At 68.1% G+C, this 22220-nt stretch overlaps 6 protein-coding genes across 6 annotated transcripts; 3 read left to right on the plus strand and 3 right to left on the minus strand.

Annotated features, from left to right (window-relative positions):
* Positions 1 to 4514: 4514 nt before the first annotated feature.
* CHLNCDRAFT_52783 (hypothetical protein) lies at positions 4515 to 7384 on the minus strand (the record flags this gene model as incomplete). Its single annotated transcript, XM_005847051.1, has 10 exons — positions 4515 to 4689; positions 4820 to 4885; positions 5024 to 5150; positions 5325 to 5591; positions 5721 to 5825; positions 5974 to 6175; positions 6324 to 6516; positions 6633 to 6715; positions 6841 to 7317; positions 7379 to 7384. 10 exons carry the CDS (start codon positions 7382 to 7384, stop codon positions 4515 to 4517), a joined length of 1701 nt encoding a protein of 566 aa, XP_005847113.1.
* Positions 7385 to 7973: 589 nt separating this feature from the next.
* Positions 7974 to 13211, plus strand: CHLNCDRAFT_134832 (hypothetical protein; the record flags this gene model as incomplete). Its single annotated transcript, XM_005846862.1, has 16 exons — positions 7974 to 8054; positions 8143 to 8283; positions 8393 to 8578; positions 8726 to 8962; positions 9143 to 9406; positions 9591 to 9719; positions 9920 to 10245; positions 10440 to 10612; positions 10796 to 10968; positions 11101 to 11206; positions 11342 to 11455; positions 11663 to 11811; positions 11972 to 12076; positions 12250 to 12462; positions 12614 to 12772; positions 12993 to 13211. 16 exons carry the CDS (start codon positions 7974 to 7976, stop codon positions 13209 to 13211), a joined length of 2775 nt encoding a protein of 924 aa, XP_005846924.1.
* Positions 13212 to 13663: 452 nt separating this feature from the next.
* On the minus strand, positions 13664 to 14304 carry CHLNCDRAFT_23898 (hypothetical protein; the record flags this gene model as incomplete). Its single annotated transcript, XM_005847052.1, has 3 exons — positions 13664 to 13761; positions 13938 to 14085; positions 14191 to 14304. The coding sequence occupies 3 exons, from the start codon at positions 14302 to 14304 to the stop codon at positions 13664 to 13666; spliced, it is 360 nt and encodes a 119-aa protein (XP_005847114.1).
* Positions 14305 to 15079: 775 nt separating this feature from the next.
* CHLNCDRAFT_134834 (hypothetical protein) lies at positions 15080 to 16829 on the plus strand (the record flags this gene model as incomplete). Its single annotated transcript, XM_005846863.1, has 5 exons — positions 15080 to 15217; positions 15339 to 15888; positions 16049 to 16285; positions 16429 to 16506; positions 16654 to 16829. The coding sequence occupies 5 exons, from the start codon at positions 15080 to 15082 to the stop codon at positions 16827 to 16829; spliced, it is 1179 nt and encodes a 392-aa protein (XP_005846925.1).
* Positions 16830 to 17117: 288 nt separating this feature from the next.
* On the plus strand, positions 17118 to 20954 carry CHLNCDRAFT_134835 (hypothetical protein; the record flags this gene model as incomplete). The annotated part of the gene is made up of 11 exons (XM_005846864.1): positions 17118 to 17438; positions 17485 to 17578; positions 17689 to 17823; positions 17944 to 18049; positions 18175 to 18526; positions 18674 to 19019; positions 19162 to 19264; positions 19382 to 19448; positions 19577 to 19744; positions 19960 to 20544; positions 20688 to 20954. The coding sequence occupies 11 exons, from the start codon at positions 17118 to 17120 to the stop codon at positions 20952 to 20954; spliced, it is 2544 nt and encodes an 847-aa protein (XP_005846926.1).
* A 230-nt stretch (positions 20955 to 21184) lies between these two features.
* Positions 21185 to 22159, minus strand: CHLNCDRAFT_134836 (hypothetical protein; the record flags this gene model as incomplete). Its single annotated transcript, XM_005847053.1, has 6 exons — positions 21185 to 21301; positions 21438 to 21470; positions 21569 to 21617; positions 21740 to 21858; positions 21979 to 22030; positions 22137 to 22159. The coding sequence occupies 6 exons, from the start codon at positions 22157 to 22159 to the stop codon at positions 21185 to 21187; spliced, it is 393 nt and encodes a 130-aa protein (XP_005847115.1).
* Positions 22160 to 22220: the final 61 nt, after the last annotated feature.

Consider the following 22220-nt stretch of genomic DNA (forward strand, 5'->3'; position numbering starts at 1 on the left):
GCCGTGATCTCGCCAGGGGGGCAGCTGGTGCAGGTGGGGTTGGCGGCTTGGTTGGAGTAGGAGCCCGCGGGGCAGGTGTTGCAGGTGTAGGAGCCGGTGCCGTTGGCAAAAGTGCCGGGGCCGCTGCATGGGGTACATTGGAGCTGAATGTCAGCAGGTGTGATGCTGGAATGCTGACCTGGCAGAGGTGCTCATGCAGCAAAGGAGAGCAGTAGCAGCAGCGGCCTCACCAGGGGCTGCAGGTCGTGGCGCCTTCACCGGCATTGGCGTAACCAGTGGCGCAAGGAGTGCAGGTTGCCTGGCCGGTCAGGTCTGTGAAGGTGCCGGGAGGGCACTTGGTGCACTGGGTGCCATCACCGCCGCCAGCCACACGGAAGGTGCCAACGGGGCACTGGCGGCAAGCTCCACCAGGCACAGGGTTGAACATGCCAGCAGGGCACAGCTGGCAGGTGGCCTTGCCAGAGGAAGGCTCAGTGCCGGGCGCGCACTCCTGGCACGTCTCGGCGCCTGCAGGTGGGCGTGAGTGTGTGCAGGGAAGGTGAGGTGAGGGCAAAGCCTTTATGCAGTAGCAGGCCTCCCCTCATCCACGCGGCGGTTGTATGGCATGGCTGCGGCCCCGACTCGCCTGCTTGGCTGGCTGTGCCGTTGGGGCAGGTGAAGCAGGCGGCGGCGCCCACCAGCTCAGTGTAGGAGCCAGCGGCGCAGGCCACAGAGGAGCCCGTGGGGCACTTGTTGCCGGTGGTGCACGGCACGCAGGCTGTGTACTTGAACACTGGAACCAGAGGGTCGGTGCTGTTCTGCAGGGGTGGGCAGGAGAGTGAGCAGTCCGGCAGCTGAGCTGCACCCTGCTGCACATGCAGCAGCTGAGATTTGCCGCAGCTGGGTGCCTGCCACCCACCTGCGAGTGGACCTCCAGCGTGGTTCCAACGGGGCAGCCATCCTCTGGGTCTGCCTGGGGGACAGTCATGGTGGTGGTGCAGGCCAGGGTGTTGTCGGAGAGGTGCTTCAAGGTGAGGCCCATGTCGGGGCCGATGGTCTTTGCCAGAATGCGGGGTCCGGTGGTGTCACCAGGCAGCGACTCAACAGAGTAGATGTTGCGGTAGGCGCTGCAGTTGGCATGAGGCAGAGGGAAGATTGCAGTAAGCATGAGCAGCGGTTGCAGTGCTGCCAGCATGCACACTATGCAGCAGGGCACTTTGCCCTTCACCTCCCCAACTCACCCATCCACAATGGTCATGTTGTCTGTCTGGGAGCAGCTGGGGTCTCCCAGCACATAGACGCGCACCAGGCAGGAGGCATCCGTCTCAAAGGCAACTGTGCGTCCAGCAGTGGCAGAGCAGTCGGTTTTGAACGGGTGCGCAAAGGGGCAGCTGCCCAGGTTGTCGGTCAGGACGGCGGAGCGGTAGCCTGCAGCACAACATGTGCGGGATGCCAAGTACAGTGCAGGATAAGAAGCGAGCTCGCCCCAGGCAAGCCAAAGCAACTCTGCCGCAATGCACTGCCACCCACCAGCGCGAGCCTGCTCTGCAGGAAGGTTGTACGGCCAGAACCCATCATCCTTGCCCGCCACAACCTTGGGCTCCCCAAAGTAGCAGGCAATGCAGGCGGTGGAGCCGGGGAAGTAGGCAAAGGAGTACTCGGGGCATGGGGAGCAAGCCTCCATGCCGGTGTCCTGAGCATAGTAGCCAGGAGAGCACTCGGTGGGCCCGCCAAAGCCGCCGGGGCAGGAGGAGCCGGCCGGGCACAGCTTGCACTGGGCATCAGCAAAGAAGCGGCCAGGCTTGCAGCCGTTGTTGGTGGGCATGCAGTCGCCGCCCGTGCAGGCTTGCCCGGGAGGCAGGGGGAGCGCCGAGGCAATGTAGGGGTATTGGAGGATCTTGCGGGCAAAGCCAGGGCCCTGCCAGTTGAGCCGCATGCCTGCCACGCCGGGGCCCTGAAAGTAGTCAATCTGGATGGGCTGCCAGCCAGCTGCCAGGGTGATGGTCAAATTCTTTTCCAGCATCGAGTGCATGCCGCCATTGTCGAGGACTAGGTTGTTGTCGAGCAGTAAGCGGCTGCCGTCATCAGAGTCCAGCCAGAAGGTGTAGCTGCCGGCTGGGGATCAGGATGTAGCCGGCAAACTGCACACGCATGGGAAAGGGAGCGAGCCAAGGTGTTTGACGAGGAGGGATCGAAGTGCACACCGTGCATGGGCTGCATGGGCTGGACAAATGCACATTCTGCAGAACACTGCGTGACGCACACCTTTGCCCAGGAGTTGGTGAGGAGGGGGGTGCTCGAGGAGCCATAGCAGCGGGACATGGGGTAGCAGTCCAGGTGGCGCTGGATCTTCTGCAGCTTGAGCGCCGAGGGCGCCAGCGTGGAGTAGTCGATGAAATTGTAGACGGACTGTCCGTTCTGGTAGACAAACAGGTTGAGCCCATCGAAGAAGATGGCGGGAGTGCTGCCGGCATTGGGGTTGGTGGTCTGCAGCGCGTCCCCGGTCACCACCTGCTTGGCCATGCCTCGCTCCGTGGAGGCCCACTTGAGCTGGCAGACGGCGTGGCGGCGCTGGTTGAACCACTCAATGTGGATCGCGTGGTAGCCCGCCGCCATCCAGACCACTGCAGACAGCTCGCGCTCCACGTGCGGCCCGCCGTCGTTGTCCAGCACCAGCTCGCCGTCCAGGAACAGCACGCTGCCATCATCGGAGTTGAGGAAGAGCTCATAGGTGCCGTTGGCTGGCACCACCAGGAAGCCGTCCCAGGTGACGCCGACGTACTCGCCCCAGGTGCCGCTGAAGCAGGTCGCCACGTTGTTCAGGTCGCGGCATTGGACATCCACAGAGGGCACCACTGACGTCTCCACTGGAGACTGCGCAGGGCGAGGAGCGGATTGGGAGCGCTTGAGCAAGAGCGGGGAGGCCGGCAGCTAGGGCAGGGCAGGCGCCCGACCTGTGCCACAAGGGTGACACGGCAGTGAACATTCCGCGGGCTCACCATGTTGACAAAGTCGGGCATGATGTTGACGGGGTTTCCATCAGAATAAATCTTGCGGGTCAGGCCCTGGCTGCACAACCAGCGGGAGGGCGGCAGCAAACGTCAGTATTGCGGCGCCTGCATGGCCCACCAGTTCCCGCATACGCCGCCCACTAACAAACAGCGGTGCAGCGTCTAGCAACCCAGCAGCAGACCCCTCACCTGGCCTCGCAGCCAGGCATGGCTGACAGCACCAGGAGCGCTGCCGCCAGCAGGCACCAGGCGCGCCCGCCGCGGGTGGCCGCCTTGCTCAGCATGGTGCGACTGGGGGCTCAGACCTTTGCTATCCGCGCACCGGCTCTGGTCCGACGGCTCAGCTGGGGGGGCGGTGGCAAGAAGAGAGGGCGGCGGAGTGGGTGTGTACACACAAGTCCAGCAGCGGAGGAGGGGTGCAGGGCGAGAGCTCCTACTCTCTACTCTGACATCCCACCGCCAGGAGCAAGGATGAAATGTTGGGAGCTTGTGTGCGCCCTTACAGTAGTTTGCTTTTCGGTCGCCAGTACCCTCTAGCACGGGTCGCACCATGCCGGTCAGCGCCCAAACGGCGGCCTGCGGGCATGCAACTACTTGAACTCAGGTCATCTGTGAGACAAAACAAGCCAGGAGCGCAAAGGTGCGTCGAAACCCAATTTTCTGCCGCAGGCGGCGGCGGTCACACGGGGGGCATTGTAATGGCCGCCGCACCTCCCCCTGCTGTGCCTTAACTAATCATCCACCGGTTCGCAAATTGCATTCACCAGAGGATCCCATTCCCCTCCCGATGCTGGGTATGCCCCGTTGGTGGCTGTGATAGCAACAGCAGCCAGCGCGGCTGCAGTCTGGACTGCACGTGGCCGACGTGAGGTGGGAGGGCACACACGCCGCCTGGCACATCCGCAGGGGTGGTGCCATCCCATTGCAGCTGTTGGCGCCATGTCGGGCCATTCATTCAACGGCTGCTGGAGGAGGCATCAAGTTATTGCTGTTGGTGCATACACCGGTTCTGCCTTGCGGCGCGCCACCGGTTCTGCCTTGCGGCGCACGGCGAGTTACAGATCATTCTAGCAATCCAATCCAATCCAAACGGAAGAGAAAGGATTAAGAGGGAAAATGAGAATACATCGGTGACCAGGAAGAGAGGTACTGAATGGGTGTGGGGGTGAAGCACCGGCGCCAACACACCGGGGTGTGCGGCGGCGCAGCGGCGCCGCAGAAACCATGGTACAAAAAAAGGGCGGGTAGTTGTGGGGTTGCGGTGGTACCCTGCCTGAGAAGAGCATATACACACGTCCATGAATTTGATTGCAGTGGGGGAAGAGTATCACACGTACCGCACAAACAAAATGGTTCTGGAGGAACCCGAAAGGAAAAGGGGCAAGAATGTGCACACAAGGCCTGTTGTATTGAGTTCAAGTTTGCCAGTTTTGCCTGGCTATGGCACGGCCCAGTCCTGAAGGCGCATCGAAAGCCACCCCGCAGCACCCGGCATCGTCACATCGCTGGTCCCTGTGGCCTCCTCTACCTGACCAAGCGCAGCTTCACGCCCTGGTAGCCGGGGAAGGTGTCGGCGTGCGTGGCCCACAGCTGCTCCACGGCGGCATAGAAGCGGGCATGCGTGGCATCCACCTCCGCCTGGCTGGGCTCGCCCTCGCGCTCCAGCTTGGGCGCCTCAATGGGCTGGCCCACCACAAATCTGCGGAAGCAGCAGGGGTGGCGGATCGTGATGTGCAGCATGCACATGCCCTGCACAGCAGCCAGGCAGGGCAGGCAAGCACACCAGCGTGGCTGGGCTGCACCAGCGGCAAGTGCATCGGGGGGCTCACTTGAGGTGCGTGGGGGCCGGCAGTGGCAGGCACCAGCGGCCCGCGATGACAAATGGGATGGGGAAGCTGCAGGCAGAGTGGGGCGATCGGGCAGGTCGATGCACGGGGTTCACCAGTCAGGCGCAAAGGGCGGCTGCCCTTGCCAGAGCGTCCGACAGCGTGGCCACTCTCGGGCACGCCAGCCCATGAGGCGCCGCCGCTCACCCCAGCTTCCTGGTGCACCAGCGCTGCAGCGAGGGCCACTCAATCAGGTTGTGCAGGCTGTCCGCCTCCCCCAGCACCAGCATGGGCACCAGGGCAGCGCCCTGCTGCAGCGCGATGCGCACAAACCCTGCGCAGCAGCGCAGCGGCGGCAGCAGACGCGGCTGGGTTGGGGACGACCGCTGGATGCAGAAGCACAGGCCAGCCCCGGCCCCAAAGACACTCACCGATGTCTTGGCCCCGGCCAGGCAGCCAGCACACGGCAGGCACCCAAACCCAAACTCGCACACATGCCCACCCACACCTTTGTGCCCCGTGTAGACTGTGTACTCCTTGTGCCTGTGCAGCCTGTTGGTGAGGCACATCTCGGCCTGCCCGCCGGGGCAGATGAGCACGGCGCGCCGCTCGCGCAGCGTGTGCTCAAACGTGCGCCGCGACACGATGCGCGCCCCCAGCCACAGCACAATGTCGCGCAGCAGCGGGACCGCCACGCACACCGAGGCGGTGAGGGTGACGGGGCGCACGGGGACGAGGCGGCGGAAGGAGGGCATCAGCGGGATGTAGCCGGCGCCTGCGCCAGGCGTGGGCAGGGAGCATGGCGCCGCGTGAAGCGAGCGCCTCAACGCAGGCGGCAAGCAGCGAAGGCGTTCAAGGCGCCGCCAGCCAGCCACCCAGCCAGGCTTCTGCCGCCCTGCCTCACCCAGCGGGTACAGGCCGTGGTGCACAAAGCCAAACACATAGCGCCGCTGCGGGTCAAACTGCTGCGCCGTGTCCTTGCCGCCATCCAGCACCACCTCAAACGAGCCTGCAGCGAGGCGTGGAGCCGGGGGGGGGACCATCCGCATCAGGTCGGTCTGAAGGTGCAGGACAGACAGGTGTGCCGCGAGGGGCCAGGCGCTGGGGCTAGCCAGCTGGGGCACGCCACACAGACGCGATCTGCCCGCCGCGCTCACCGAGCCAGGCGGGGAGGAAGCGCTCCAGCTGCTGGCCCAGCCACGCCTGCATGGCGGGCCACTCCCGCCGCCCCGTGTGCTCCGGCTGCCCAAAGGCCGTGACGCTGTAGTAGACAAACAGGCCGCCACCCCACAGCGCGGCAGCGTGAGCGGGCGGCAGCGCCATGAAGGTGAGGGCCACCACGGAGCAGAAGATGTGCATCTGTGGGGGAGGGGAGGGGCAGAGAGCCGGGTCGGGGCTGGTGTGGGCACAGGTGGGAGCACAGCATGCTCGCCAGCGGGCACCGGCTGGTCCCTGCAGCTCGGGCAGCAGCCGCGGCGATGCGGTCGCACTAGCCACAGCCACACACCGGCACATAGAGCATGGCGATGACGAGAGTGTTGAGGAGGCGCTCGCGCAGGCCGGCCCTGGTGAGGGAGGGGGGCGCCATGTGCTGCGCCGCCTTCATCACGCTCTGCCCGCGGTAAGTCAGCAGCGACGCCGCCAGCAGCAGCTCTGACGTGAACATGACCGCCCCCGCCGCCACCGCCCAGCACCTCACGCTGCGGCAGGGGGCAGCAGGCGGGCTCGCCAGCTCAGGCCGCAGCAGCACGAGCAAGAGCGTGCATGCCGGAGCGTGCATGCATCTGGGAGCTGCCTCGCCAGCCCCGCTGCTCACCAGTAGGCCACCCCCGCCACCGCCTGCCACAGCAGGTAGATGATTGCCACCAGCGCCGACGAGTAGAGGGCCCACCCCAGCGCCTGCGGCACAGCCGCGAATGGGAATGGCAGGCATCAAAACAAGCTGCAGATTGGCATCTTATTCACCCCCGCCGCTGCAGCGGCTGGCACACAACATGCCTGCACTAGCCCTCGCTCCCACGCACCTGCGCCAGCACAAAGGCCGAGCCGCCTTGGAAGGGCTGCCAGAAGTGCCAAGGCGAGCTGGCAGCGGCGGCGCCGCCGGCATCGCCGCCGCCGCCACCGCCGCGGGGCCCGCTGTGCCTCAGGAAGCCGGCCAGGCCGTGCGTGGTGAAGGCGCCACAGGTGATGCAGGATGCTGCCAGGGCGTAGTACACAGACAGCGACAGGCGGTCTGTGAGGAACTCTGTGGCCAGCAGCAGCGCGCCGCCCAGCCCGATCCACAGCATGCCAATGCCGGTGGCGATGTAGGCGCGGGCGGTGCGCGAGGGCAGCCGGCTGACGTCCCAGCACAGGCCGCTGGCGCCGGCGCGCAGGGCACGGCCCAGCAGGCGCGGCGGCGGCTCCGACGGGTCAAACACTAGCAGCGCCTTGAGCTGGAACAGCAGCGCGCAGTAGGCGCCCAGCGCAACCGCCGCAGACAGCAGGTCCAGGAAAGCCGGCTGCAGCGGGGCATGGTGCCAGCGCGCCAGCAGCAGCGGCACGGCCACCAGGACAGCGCACAGCCATAGCGCCTGCGGGGCGGGGCAGCGCCAGCGAGCGGAACCTGGCTGAGCTGGCGACCGCCGGTGCGGCGGGCAGCTGGCGGCAGCAGCACTCAGCAAAATGGGACGAAAGGCGGCCCAGAGTAACCTTCAGGCAGGTATCCGTCAGCCACTCACAAAGGACAGCGCCTGGAGCACCAGGTGGCGCGGCCCGCCCGCCAGTATGAAGTCTAAACCGGCGTGGCGGCGGCGGCGGGAGGAAGCTGCAGCGGGCGCAGGAGCCGATGCCGCGGGCGCAGGAGTGCATATTGCCACTCCACTGACATACACCAGAGGTGTGGCGAGCCCGGCGACCGCCCAGGCGGTCAGCAGCGCGTCGCCCCTCAAGGCTCCTAGAACACTGCTGACACTCATCCGGGACCTCGCCGCGGGTCAGGGTCGATGAATTCGAGAAGAATACAGTCTCCAGAGGCGGACCTCGGTCCCCGAGACATGGCAGTTCATGCCCAGTCAGCACTAATTTGGAGCAAACGATTTCAAAGGCCGAAGCGCTTGCCCACTGAAGGGAGTGCACAGAACGCTGGCAGCGGGGCCTGGCCGGCCATCGGGTTACGATGGCTCAGCAGCATGGGCCTACCGCGCCAGTGGTGGCGATCGGGAAAAGGAACGGCAACGTTCAGCTCGATTATGCGCTGGTGAGGGTTGTGGGGGCGTTTTGGCGCACCGCCGAATGGTACACTGCCCAAGCCGCTTCCAACACGCCCTCTGGTGCTTCACCTGCAGTCGGAGGACAATCTGAAGCAGCTGGAACCTCTGGTGCAGCGCCTGAACGAGCGCAGCAGCGGGCCCAAGTTCGACCGCAAGGGCCTTGCGCAGCTGCTGGCCGGGCTGCAGCAGTTCATGGAGGACGCGCTGGGAGTGAACGTGAGCGCGGGGTGGGCCCCCCTGCAAGCTCGCCTTCCGTCCAGTGCCGAAGCCGCCCCGCCGCCAATTGTTGCCGCCCAGCACTCCTCTCTTGCCTACGTCGCTGCAGGCGCTGTACAAGCAATTCATGCGCCTGCCGGCCCACCTGCTGCGCGACTACTCGGCAGACGGTCCGCTGTCCATCATCGCCGCTGCCTGCGCCGACTTCATGACAGCGAAGAACATGAAGCGCATCGACTGGCAGGCGCCGAACCTGCGCAACCAGGCGCGCGGCTGCTGCACGCCGTGCACCTTGGTGCCGCAGCCTGGGGCAGACCTCTGCGCAATTGCTGGGTGGCGACTACTGCTCCCGCCTCCCTGCATGCTGCGCTGCCCCGCCCCCTCCTGCCCCATCCCTTGCCGAGCCGCGTCGCCTCCCTCCGCCTGCGCCACCCTGCCGCAGTATGTGGAGCTGTTTGGGCGCATCCGCGCCGAGCTGCTGCGGTCGGGGTACGTGCGCACGCCGCACGTGTATGTGCACCCGTCGTGCGGCGCGGCGGTGCCCAAGCTGCAGGAGTTGGCGCGCAACCTCAAGGCCGAGGTGTCTCAGTCGGAGGGCGGCAGCACCACGCACGTGCTCTACCCCTCAGGCGAGGGCAGCGACCCCGACGACGGCCAGCGATATGCTCGCACACTGGAGGTGGGAGCCACCGGCGGTGTGTGGGGGGTGCGGGGTGGGGCAGGCAGGCAGTGGGTGAAGGCGGGAGGCACGGGGATGACGCGCCCTCGCGGTGCAAGCTGCAGGCAGGCCCCCTCTTCCATCCCCGCCGCCGCGGCTGCCTCTTACCCGCCTCGCCCTGTCCCTGTCCCTTCCTGCCAGGTCAAGGGCGGCAGCGCCCGCCTGCACTGGCTCTTCATGCCCGACTCTTATGACGAGTGGGTGCCGGCGGCGGCGGCACCCGGGGCGGCAGAGCCTCCGCGCCGCCCGCCGCGCGGGCCCTGGCACGTGTATGCCCGCTGGCTGACCGACAGTGAGAGGTACAATGAGTGGATGAACCCGGGCGACTACGAGACGCCTCAGGCGGCAGAGGAGGCCAAGCGCAAGCGCGAGGCGGGGGAGGAGGGAGAGGATGCGGGGCGCAAGGTGGGCGCGGGGTGCGCGGCTGGTGGCGCCGCTGGCTGGTGGGTGTGTGGCTGGTGGTGCTGGCGGGTGTGCAGCAGCTGATCTGGCTGTGCAGGGGCCCTGCCTGGCAGCCCAGCCCCCGCTGTCCTGAACGCCGCTGTCGCCCTGCCGCTGTCGCCCTGCGCGCCTGTCGTCTGTTGTGCAGGCCAAGGCTGCGAGGCAGGCGGGGCCGCTGCCCGAGATTCAGGCGGGCGCCGGGGAGGCGGTTGCGGAGGGCGTGACCAGGCAGCGCGTGCTGCAGCCCAACCGCAAGGCCATGGATGCCGCCACGGCAGTAGACATCTCGCAGGCACGAGCGGCTGCCTGCTGCCGCTGTGCTGTCTCATGCTTTGCGCGGGAGCCTGCAGTGCGCTTGCTGAGGAGGCGGCGCAGCGGCTGCGGGTCTGGCAGGAGCGGGCGTGCATCGCTCAGCGCGCCTGCCAAGCCTGGGGCAGGCCCTGTGCTCACTCGCGAGTCGCCGCCTGCCTGGTGCAGGGCCAGCGGCCGGAGGGCGTGCTGATGCCCGAACCGGCGGTGCAGGCGGCGCCAGCGCTGCTGGCGCGCCTGCAGCGGGAGCAGCAGCAGCAGCAGCCGGGTGCCGGGGAAGCGGCGCGGCAGCAGCACGGCGCGGACGGCCCGCAGCAGCGGGAGGCGCAGCGGGAGGGGCTGGAGCCATACCTGGTGCCCGCCTGCGCCGCCTGGTTCCGCTGGGACGCCATCGCCGAGGTGGAGGAGGCTCACTTCAAGGACTTCCTGGGGCAGGATGGGGCGAACCCGGAGCGGTACAGGCAGTACCGTAACGCCATCATCAACAAGTACAGGTGCGCTGCGTCCTGCGCCTGGGCTTGCCTACACAGCAGCAGGGGTGCAGCTCAGCATTTCCACCTCTCAGCCCCAGCCATCCCTGCCTGCGTGTCCCTGGCTGCTGGCCTTGGCCGCTTGTCTCCAAACCAAGCAACAGCCCAGCAACCGAACAGCCCCAGCGGCATGCGCCGCGCCCCCGCCTGCTCCGCAGGGAGGACACCAGCCGCGAGCTGAGCTTCACCGAGGCGCGGCGCGCGCTGGTGGGAGACGTCAACCTGCTGCGCCGCATCTGGAAGTTCCTTTCCTCCTGGCAGGTCATCAACTACCTGGCACGCCGCGTGACGCCGCCCGCGGGCGGGGCAAAGCGGACGCAGCAGGACGCGGGTGAGGAGCAGGCCAGCCGCCCTGCCTGAACGCAAGCAGGGGGCAGGCAGCGCGGGGTGGGGGCACCCCAGGCGGATGTGTCGCCGCTTGGATACATGCGCGGCGGGTTTGGCGAGGGCCCTGGCTGCTGCGGTGGCCCTGCACGCTGCCGACGTGTCACTTTGCCCGCCGCCCTGTGCGCAGCGGTGGTGGGGCTGGCGGTTTCGGGCTCCGAGGCGCTGTATGGCCCCTCCAAGCGCGTGGCGGTGGAGGCGGGCGCCATGGCGGCGCTGACGGGCAACGTGGGGGGGCCCAGCGTGCGCGTGCGCGGCACCATGTTTGGCAACTGGGCCCGCCAGCCGGCGCTGGCCACCAAGGTGCGCCGCGGGGCAGCTGGCAGGAGGGGCGCCACCTTGCCTTTCACAGCAAGCTGCGTGCTGCTGCTGCTGCTGCTGCCGCTGCACGCTTTGCTCTCGCCCCACCCCTCCCTCTCGGCTTCCACCCGGCAGGCCGAGTTCTACTGCCGCGGCGCCGACTGCGGCACGCTGTGCACCCAGCTGCGCCACCACTGCCTCAAGAAGCCGGACCTGGACCTGTGCCCCAAGTGCTTCAAGGGTGGGCGGCGGCGCCCCCTCCCCCTCCCCGCCGCACCTTTCAGCCGCCTGAGCCCGCTGCCTCGCTGCCCCACCGTCTCCTCTGCCCACCCCGCCCCGTACATTGCACCCCCTCCCTCCACGGCCCCGCCTGCAGAGGGCAAGTTCCCTGCGGGCATGAGCGTCAAGGACTTCATCCGGCTGGCGGCGGCGGATGCGGTGCCCGACGACTCGGGGTGGACCGACCAGGAGACGCTGCTGCTGCTGGAAGGTGGGGGGCTGTGGCGGGGGGCCGCAGCGGGACGCACCAATATGTGGGCCCAGGGGCAAGGCCATGTGTGGCTGCCTCGCATCCGCATCGCCACGGATCCACCGCCTGCTGCCTCGCCCGGCGCCCGCTTCTGTGGCCGCGCTGGGCCTGCCTGCCCGCGCCGCTGACGCTGGTCTGCCCCCGCCCCTCCCTCCCCTGGCTGTGCAGGCATCGAGCGGTACGGCGAGTCGTGGCAGCAGGTGGCGGAGCATGTGGGCGGCAGGAGCGCGATGCAGTGCGTGGCGCGCTTCCTGCAGTTGCCCACAGAGGAGGCGCTGGTGGCTGATGCCACGCCTGGACCGCACACCCTGGGGCTGGTGGGTGGTGCCGCATGGGCGTGGGGCGGGAGGCAGGGCAGGGGAGCGCCATGCCGCGCGTCGCGCCCTGGGGAGACTGCGTGCTCAGCAGGTTGACGTGAGGAGGCCCTCCACCCACCTTCTTCTTTCTTCCCCACTGTGTGGCCCTCCTTTCCTGCAGGTGGCCATCCCACCGCCCGGCCAGGACAGCGGGCTGGCCGCGGCGGCGAGTGTGCTGGAGGATGTGATTCCCTTTGGCGAAGTGGGCAACCCTGTGCTGGCGCAGGTGGGACCCCCGGCCAGCGGCTGGCTGCGGCACCGGCCAGCGGCCGGGTGCACGCAGGCACTGTGCCTGGCAGCCCAGCGGAGCAGCGGTCTGAATTTCCACTGGCAGTCATGCATGCCCGCGCCGGCTGCTGACGTGGTGCCGCCTGCCCCGCCCCGCCATGCGCCCCGCAGGTCTCCTTCCTGGCCGCCATGGTGGGCCCCAAGATCGCCTCGGCGGCGGCGCAGCGAGCGCTGGAGGTGCTTGCGGAGGAGGATGCGGCGGCGGCGGCGGCGGTGGCGGCTGACCTGGCGCTGACGGGCGACGGCGGCGTGGCCGTGCCCCAGGCGGGCGGCGGGCAGTCCAAGAGGGAAGGCGCCAATGGCGGCAGCAACGGGCAGGATGGGGTGAGCCGACGGGGGTGGTGCTGGCAAGTCATGCGTGGCCTGGGGGCTGGTCCAGTGCAGGCTGCCGGCCGAGCTGGTCCACCAAGCAGTGCCTGGCGAGCACCCCACTCACACCGCGGCTGTCGCCCTGCCCCCCTCCGCCGCCCTTCAGCCCCTGCCCGCGGCGCGCGTGCGCCTGGCTGCGGCCACGGGCCTGGCCGCCGCGGCTGTGCAGGCCAAGCTGCTGGCTGACCAGGAGGAGCGGGAGGTGCAGCGCCTGGTGCTGGCGGCGGTGGAGAGCCAGTTCAAGAAAGTGCACGCCAAGCTGCAGGTGGGGGCCACGGGCGAGGGCCGCATCGCTGGGGCGGTGGCCCCAGCTGCTCGCCCGCCACCAACCGTCGGATCCTCCGCTCCCGTCGCGCGCCCCTGGCCGCCCATCCCACCCGCACCCCATCACATTGCGTTCTCACCCCCTCCCCACGTCGCGTACCAGTCCCCCACCGCCACCCCACCCTCCTCCCCCTCCCCAACCCCCACCTGTCCCGCCGCAGTACCTTGAGGAGCTGGACAGCGTGATGGCCTCTGAGCGCCTGTCGCTGGAGGCGATGCGGGGCAAGTTCATTGACGACTACGCGCAGGAGGTGGCCAACAACCTGGCCGCAGGCATACCGCCGCCGCCCGCCAGGCAGCCGCCCGCCGGCGCGGCAGCGGCGGCGCCAGACTCGGGGCCGGGGGCTGCCCCCGTGGCGGGGATGGCACCACAGCAGTAGGAGGGGCCCGGCACGCGGCAGGTGGAGGGCCAGTTGAACCGCTTTGTCTGCGCTCCTGCTTGACATTGCACCTGGACATACGTTCATCGCGTGATACTGCTCGCTTACAAAGTGCTCAAGGAAGCAGGCAGATACAGTGGTATGCGCATCTGGGCATCAACCAGGCAAACAGTGGCAGCAACAACGCCTAATCTTGCCCCTGCCAACAAGAGCAGAGGGGCACGGGGCAGCGTGCGCCATGTGTAGCAAAGGGCATCAACAGTAGGGGCGCGCTAGTACGTATGAAATGGGTGTGCTGCCAAAAATCAGGGTGTGGCGCACAACATGCTGGCGTGCACATATGTATCATACTTGATGGATGCGTTCGTTCAAAAAGGCGGCAGCGGTGGTTCAACGGCTGATCCTCGTGCGGCAGAGGCTGGGGAGTGGGCACCGGCCCTCTCCCTGCTGGCTCACTCGGACACCTGGATGTCAATCTGCTTGGGCTTGGCCGCCTCGGTCTTGGGCACCGTCAGGCGCAGCACGCCATCCTTGGTGTTGGCCTTGATGCCTGCAGGGCGGGCAGTTTCAGGAGGCAGCGAGGCACGCGTCAGGTGCTGCACGGGGTGCGGCATGTGCGGCAGGCACCAGGCGCTGGGCCACATGGCTGCAGGTTGCTGTGTCAGCAACCAGCGTGGCAGGCAAAGCTTGTTGAGTTGGCGCATCAGGCAGCAGGGGCAGGCGCACCCTCGACATCCACGTTCTCGGGCAGGCGGAAGCGGCGCAGGAAAGAGCCGTAGGACCTCTCGATGCGCAGGTTGCCCGCCTCCTTGCTGCCCTCCTTGTGCTCGCTGCGCCTCTCCCCGCTGATGGACAGCACGCGGTCAGGGGAGACCTGCACGCGGGGGTGGCAGGGAAGGGACGGGAGGATAGCATGTGAGAGCGTGTGGGCATCGCGCTGGGTCGACTGCCGAGCGCAGTTCACCCCAACAGCCCCCACCTGCACTTTGATGTCGTCCTTGGTGAGGCCGGGCACGTCTGCGGTGATCTGCAGCTCGCTGTCGGTGTCCTTGATGTCCATGGCCAGCGCCCTGGCGGCCGAGGTGGCGGGCATGTCTGCGGCGGCGGCGATGCTGGGCAGGTCGGTGAAGAGGGAGGGCATGCCCAGGGAGGGCATGCCCAGGGAGGGCATGCCAAAGGCGCGCGACAGCTGGTTCATCTCGCGCTCCATCTCGTGGAACATCTGCGGGCCCGGCAAAGGGCACAAGGGAGGGGGCATGAGCAGGGTGAGGGTGGAGTGTCTCTCTGGAGTGTCTCTTTGGCAGGTTCCGGCACCACCTATGCACGGAGCGGGATGGCCGGCGCCAGGCACGGCGGCTGCGAGGTGCAGGCACCCAGGGCCTCGGCAGCTAGCAGCACACCCACCTGGTTCATGCGGCCCCAGCTAGGAGTCAGGGTGTCCAGGGTGCCGTAGCCGGAGGAGCGGGCGGGGCCGACGGCGCGCTCCTGCTGCTGCTGCTGCGCCGGCGCCGCCACGTCCTTGGACTCCTCCTTCTGTGCGCGCACGGCCAGAGTGCGGCGGGCTGCGGGCACGGCGGCGAGAGCGGTGCGCCTCTGGTGGGCGACCAGGGGGGCTGCGCGAAGCGCAGAGCCGAGAGAGCAGACAGCCATGTTGGTGCGGGGTTGGGTGGTGTCGGCAGGGGTGGAGGCTCGAGAATAAAGTGGCGCTGCAGGGGGACCGATACAAATAGGGTGCGGAGTAGGGCTTTCTGGATATTTCGAGATCGCCGCCAACGTGGCGGTTGCACGAAGACACACGAACGCTCTTGATCGTTCGAGAAATTTGAAGATCGTGGTGGGCAGGGTTTCGGGAAGCAGAGGGCGTCGCCATGCGGGTGACACCCATCCGCACCTCCGCCACAGGCTGCAGGCCAGCGCTTAGGGTGACTGCCAGCGCCGAGACTAGGATTCTATTCCAGAGCCGAGTCAAGCAAGCAGGGTGGAAGGCCCCACGAGAAGATCTCAAGGTGCGGCGGCGGCAGCGGCGGCAAGCGGGCGGGCGGTGTGCCAGCCCGCTTCTGCAAACGGCCGCTGCCAGCGCCGCTGCTGCACTGCACAACTGTGTGCTCGCTGCTGCTGGGCCTGCAGGGCCTGCACCCCATCGCACGCGAGGCCTGGACCTCCATCCACACCATCTACTCCATCTGCTTTGAAACGCCACTGCTGGCAGCGCCATGGCTGGCCGACCTGGCAGACGAAAGCACGGTGCACCTCAAGTGCGAGACGCGCCAGGCCACAGGCTCGTTCAAGGCGCGCGGCGCAGCCCACAAGCTGTTCAGCCTGACCGACGAGGAGCTGCAGCGGGGCGTGGTGGCGGCCAGCACGGGCAACCACGCGCTCGCCGTGCTGGCCGCCGCCAAGTCTGCCTCGGCGCAGCGCGGCGGCATCCCCGTCCCCGTCCGCATCTACCTGCCCCGGACAGTCAGCGCAGCCAAGGTGGAGCGGCTGCACGAGCTGGGGGCTACCCTGGTGACGGTGGGAGACGACTGTGTGGAGGCGGAGGCACAGGCGCGGCGGGACGCGGCGGCAGAGCGCGCCACCTACGTCAGCCCCTACAACGACGTCCAGGTGGCGGGCGGGCAGGGCAGTATCGCAGTCGAGCTGCTGGAGCAGTTGCCGCGGGGCCGGCTGGACACAGGTGGGCGGGGGCAGCTGGCTGCCTGGGGCTCTGTTCTCGGTCGCAAAGCGTGTTCAGAACCTTGGTAGCAAGCGTGTGCAAAAGCTCAGAAGCTCTCCTCCTCCCACACCCTGCCTCTGCCGCTGCCAACCCAACTGTGCCATCACAACCCTGGCCGCAGTGTTTGTGCCGGTGGGGGGTGGCGGCCTGGCGGCCGGCATCGCGAGCGTGCTCAAGGCAGCCGACCCTGCCATCCGCGTGGTGGGCTGCCAGCCCGCAGCCAGCGACGTGATGCGGCAGTCGGTGGCGGCTGGTCGGGTGGTGGAGGCCGACTGGCGGCCCACGCTGTCTGAGGGCACGGTGGGCGGCCTGGAGGCCGGTGCCATCACGCTGGAGCCGTGCAGCCGCTTTGTGGATGGTGCGGCGCTGCCTGCCTGCCGGCCGGCGTGTGGGCCTGCGTGCTGTCCTGTGTTCTGTCCTGTTTGCCCAATGGAAGTGCCCGGCAAATCAGGCATCGCGGGTGCATGCTGGCTGAGTCAGGGTCGCTCCTGCTGCTTGCAGAGTGGGTGGTGGTGTCGGAGAGGGAGATAGCCAACGCTGTGATCGACACGGTCACTCATAGCGGCATGCAGGTGGAAGGTACGCCGAGGGCAATCTGTGGATGCTGCCCAGCGGGTGAATTGGACGGTCAAGCTGGCATGATGTGTTTGAGCAGCGCCAGCCTGTTCTGCTCTACCGTTGTGCTGTGCTGAGGGATGGGGCATGCATTCCGCTCCCTGCTCGCAGGCGCCACGGGTGTTGCGGTGGCAGCATTCCAAAAGCTGGCGCCGCAGATGCATGGACGGCATTGCGTCATCATAGCATGCGGCGGGAACATGTCGAGCAGCGGCATGGACGCAGTGTACAGGGTGGCGGGCAGGGCCCGCCCTGGCGAGATGCCACGTGAACCGGCGGCAGCCTGAGGCACGTGCTGGCGAGCCCCGTTCTGTGTACACACGTCTGCATTGTAAAGCCAGGCACCCTTTCAACGCAGCTTGTAAGAATAAAATGCCTGCAAATTGAGCATAAGGTGCCTGGGCTTGGACTGGGCTGTTGCCGCCCGAAGGACATGGGCGGGTGTACCGCCCCCACCCAAACAGCAGCCCTGCTGCTGCGGCCGATTTTCAAAATCACGCACTGCAGCCCTCACCACAGCTTTTTCGGCGCCTCTTCTGGCATCGGTGGATGCAGCTGGCAGCAGCTTGAACAGCATGGAGGACCTGGAGGACTCGGTGGCTTCGCTGCCTTTCGCCCCGCAGGGGGAGGAGGTGACTCAGGGCCCACGCAAGCTTGGAAGGCTGCGCAAGGCTCGGGAGGCGGCCGAGAACGCGCAGCCCAACGCAAACGCAGCCCCCGCCAGCCCGGCCCAGCCCGCTGCCAGCGAGCAGGAGGGGGAGAAGGGTGACGATGGAAGTGATCAGGAGCCCGGCAGCCCCGCCCGGGAGCAGCAGGAGGAAGAGGAGGCGCCGCCCTCGCCCAGCCACCAGGCACGGCTTGCGGCCGCCGCTCGCCTGCCCTGCAGCCTGACCTGCGTCCTGCTGTGATTGGTGGTCCTTCACCCCTGTGGTTTGTCTGCAGGAGGGGGATTACTTTGATGAGGAGGACGAGCTGGAGCAGCAGTATGTGCGCCGCACGCAGCCGGCGCCGGCAGCCTCGGCGGACGACTCGGGAGGTGGGCGCTGATGGCATTTGACCGGGTGCCAGCAGCACAGCAGCAGAGGCGCAACAGGTGGTGGTGGGAGGCATCCCGTGGTTGAACTGCTACAAATTGTCTGCCTGCAGACGAGGAGGAGGGCGGGAGAGGCGGCGGCGACAGCGAGGCGGAGGTGTCGGGTGCCAGCGGCGGCTCAGCCTCCCCCGGCGGCTCCCCCGGCACCATGGAGCTGCTGGCCGCCGACACGCAGCGCATCCTGCGAGGTGCGGCTGGCTGCCTGGTGCTGCACGCTTCCCAGGCACTGCCGGCACCCTTTCGGTCGGCTTGCTGAGGGTGTGCCTCATGCACCAAGGGCCGGCCATTCTTTCCTTGCACCCATGCAGAGACCGCGGCGCGCGACAGGCTGGGCAAGGGGCACAAGATTGAGATCAAGCCGCTGAGCAGCATCCTGGACCGCATCAAGCAGCGCCAGGCGCTGGCCATTGCCAGGTGGGCGGCAGCGGGTCGCCGCGTGCTTTGGTTTGGTGTCACAGCATGCGTCTGCTGTCCTGCACGACCAAGTGGCTGGCTTGGCTGTTGCTGCGGCTAAGCTGGGCCGCCTGCCATGCCTGCAGAGCCCCAAAGCCTGCCATGCCGGATGTGGGCAGCTTTGAGGACATCCTGGCGCAGGCCCGCCAGCAGGCGGCGCCGCCGGCAGCCGCCGAGCCGGCGGGTTGCGCGCCAGATGGCGAGCAGGGGGCGGGTGGCGAGCAGCAGGGCGCGGCTGCGGGCGAGCAGGCGGCAGCGGCGGCTGGCGCTGGCGCGGAAGAGGAGCAGGCGGCAGGGGAGGAGGATGGCAGCTGCGATGGCGACGATCTGCTGATCATGAGCTCGGATGAGGAGGGGGGTGGGGGCGGCGACGTGCGGCTGGTGGAGCTGCCCAGCACCACCAAGAAGGCCAACCGCATGCCCTTCATCCGCACCCAGGTGGGGCGCACGGGGGGCGGCAGCGGCGCTGTCTGCAGGCCAGCATTCACGCGGGCTGCTGGCCCGACACGGGGGCGTGTGCTGCCCAGGTCACCTGCTGGCGCACATTGATCGCCTGGCATCTGCGCCCTGCCCTGCTGCCTGCAGGAGGATGCATTTGAGGATGTGCTCATAGACGACGGATACGACAGCGAGGAAGACTTTGAGGGAGACAAGGAGGGCGGCAGCAGCGCTGGCGGGGACAGCAGCGACAGCGAGGAGGAGGAGGAGGAGGGCAGCGAGGAGGCGGGGGGTCCTCCGTCGCCCACTGGGTCAGACGCGAGGAAGGAGGGCGAGGCAGCTGACGGCAGCCCTGCAGAGCCTGCACACGCCTCGCCATCGCAGCAGACAGCAGGCCCAAGTGAAGGTGGTTGCCAGCGGCAGGCGGGTGCCTCACCGCCCGCCGACGGGGCTCAGCAGGGCGAGGCAGAGGTGGAGGATGGCGAGGAGGCAGGTGAGGCCTGCCCGCTGCTGCCCTGGGCTTGCATGCAGCCCAGCACAGTTTTCGTTTGCTCGTCAGCCGTACTAGCACCGCCTGGCCATGTTGCCGACACGGTTTGCCACCAATCCTGCCCGCCTGCCTGTCTTCCCTGCAGCCAAGCCCAGCAGCGCCTCTGGTGGCGACGCACCAGCGGTGGTGGTGCCCAAGCGCAACAACAAGCTGCAGCGCATGTTTCTGGACATGGAGGCGGAGCTCAGGTGCGTGCCGGGCGCCTGTACACTGCAGCCTAGCACTGCAGGCCCGCAGAGACTGCGCTGCTGCCGCTTGCCACACCGCCCCAGCACCACGCCTGCCTGCTTGCGTGGCGTGTGCAGCGATGAGGAGGGTGCCGCTCCCGGCAGCGAGGATGAGGATGAGGATGTGGATGACCAGGGGGAGCTGGTGAGAGGGTTGTCCATCAGGGGGTGCGGATCGGATGGGCTGTAGGCTGGGCAGCACAGGCCAACCGTCAGCACATCATCGGTGGCTGACCTCCCCCGCGCGCCTCGCCCCGCGCTCGCGCCCTGCAGGCCGGCCTGATTGGGCAGTCCAAGGAGACGTCCAAGGACCTCAAGCTGCGCGCCCTGCTGCACCGCCAGTGGGCCGAGCAGCAGGACGACAAGGAGCTGCAGCAGGTCATGCGCGGCCTCAAGAACGGGTTCAGGCGGCGGCGAGGCGCCGGCTTCCTGGACGATGACGTGAGCAGGGCGTGGCGGCATGGCGGTGGTGGTGTGCGGCCCGGGCCCGCCCTGCCCTCGGCACGCACGCCCCCCCTGCATTCTGTGCCCGCCCGCTGCCTCTGCCCAGCCGCCTGCTGGCTCGCGCCCGTCATCTGTGCCGCTCCTTCATCAGCCAGCTAACCCACCGGTGCTGCTGTCCTTATCTGCCTGGCCCTGCCCGGCCCGGCCTACAGGAGGATGAGCTGGCGGGGCGGCGGCGGCGGGCGCGCGCAGGCGACGGCGAGGACAAGGAGGGCGGCGGCGCCGCGCTGCCCTGGCCCTCGCCCTTTGGTGCTGCCGCCGGCAGCGACGAGGAGGCGGAGGACGAGGATCTGCTGCGCAAGGCCAAGCAGGGGATGCTGCTGGCGGAGTCGCAAGGCATGGAGCTGGATGGCGGCGACGGCGGCGGCGGCGGCCTGGGCGGCGGCGGCGGCATCCCGCTGGACGAGGGCAGCCAGGAGGTGCTGGGCCTGCTGGCACGCAGCTGCGCCTCGGAGCCGCAGCTGGGGGCCAGCGGCGGCAGCGGCCCGCTGCCGCGCTCGCGCTTTGCGCCGCCGGGCGCGCCCGCAGCCCTGGTCAGCCTGGGCTCCGACCCAACCAACAACCGGCTGCCAGGTGGCGGAGGCGGCGGCGGCGCCAGCAGCCTGTCGCGTGGGCCGTCGTTTGTGGGGCGCCAGCCCACCGTGCAGCGCGTGGCCAGCAGCAGCGGCATGGGCGGCGGCGGCCGCTCCTATGTGTTTGGGCGGGACGACAGCAACAGCGCCATGCCGGCGGACAAGGTGGGCAGCGTGGTGGGGGATGTGCCGCTGCCATCGTGGGGCGCGCGCCTGCTGTGCATGCCTGCCACGCATGCCACTGCTGTGCATGCCTCGGCAGCCACACTGGCACCAGCGCTGCCACTGGTATGTATTGCCCCCTGCAGGGAGTCACTGCTGGGGAGGCTGGGTCTGGCGGCGAGGAGGCGGGGCCCACCAGCTTTGCCAACCTGCGCCAGCTGGCAGGCATGCCGGCGCCGGGGCCGAAGCCCAGGAAGCGCGGCGGCGGCACGCTGGTCAGCCGGCTCAAGGCGCCGGCGCACCGCTCCGGCAAGGAGCCTGCGGGGTCGGGGCAGGCGTCGCAGGGTGCCAGCGCAGACGCCGCGGCCGCGGCGGTGGCAATCCTGGCAGCCGGCGGCAGGGGAGCCAAGTGAGGGGTGGCCAGCCCAGCCCTACGCACCGGGCTGCATGAGCGCATGCCGCCCCCACGGCAGCTGCTGCTGGCATTGCATCACACTTGGCTTGTAGTGGTTGTGCACGGCGGGAAAAAAAACAAGAGCAAGTCGGGTGCGAGCATACAGGCAGCCAAGGGCGAGCAAGGGAGCGGGAGCGCAGGAGCATGAGGGGGGCGGGGCAGGGCAGCATCCTGTCGGAACCAGGGCCATCAGTAGTAGAAGGGCGAGGAGCCCTCGTTTTCCGAGTAAAACTGCCAGGCCAGCACGGTGCCCCCCAGGATGGCCATCGCCGCCAGCTCCATCCACAGCGCCCCCGCCGTGATTTTCTGCACAACGGAGGGGCAGGCAGGAGGGAGGGGACCTGGATGACAGCTGGGGCGCTATGGCAGGAGGGAGTGAGCAGGCGGGGCAGGGGAACAGGGGAAACAGCATCGGGTGAGTGGGGCCAGCCGCGGCACCCACCTGTGCATGGTACAGGATGGTGGGGATAGCCACCTGCAGGCCGCGGATTGGGAAAGGGCAGCAGGTGAACAGATGGGGGTGCCATCCAGGGCAGGCGGGGGCAGGGCAGGGCGTGTCGCCGCCACGCTCACCGCCGCTACCGCCGAGAAGCCGACCAGGAACTTGCCCGCATCTTGCCAGCTGCGGGGCGGGCAAGCGGGGGGCAGGCATGGAGAGGTCGGTACACGGCCTGGTGATGTCTCGCCCAACACGTGGCCCTGCCTTGGGCAGCAGGCAGCAGCAGGCATGCGCGGCGCTCCCACCTGCTGGCCAGGTTGCTGCCACCGGATCCGGCACCGCCAAAGAACAGCCAAGGCATGGGCACGAGGACATACACAAAGGCCGTCAGCATGGGCCACCAGTTGTGCCACAGTGCGCAGCCCTGCGCGGCGAAAGAAGTCTGTTTTTATGCGGCGACAACAGGCAACTAGCACCTCAGCAACCACCTCAGCAAGCTGACACGAGACTGCCTGCCTCCTCTGCCTCCCCAGGCCTGCCTCACCAAGAACTGCAGCAGCAAGCCCAGGAAGAAGGAGGCCGCCAGTCCGCCGAGCCTGCAGGCAGCCAGCTAGGAAGAGGCACTCAGTGTTGTGCCGACAAACAAGTGGACAACTATTTGCCACTACCATCGGTGTGCCACATTAACACAAAGCCACTCACAGGCGCATGTCCTGGATGGCCATGCTGCACTGCCAGAAGGAGTGAAACCAGGCGGGAGACACTGGCGGCGGCGTAACGGCGTGG

The sequence above is a fragment of the Chlorella variabilis genome, assembly GCF_000147415.1.
Source record: "Chlorella variabilis unplaced genomic scaffold CHLNCscaffold_12, whole genome shotgun sequence".
NCBI classification, from domain to species: Eukaryota; Viridiplantae; Chlorophyta; class Trebouxiophyceae; order Chlorellales; family Chlorellaceae; genus Chlorella; species Chlorella variabilis.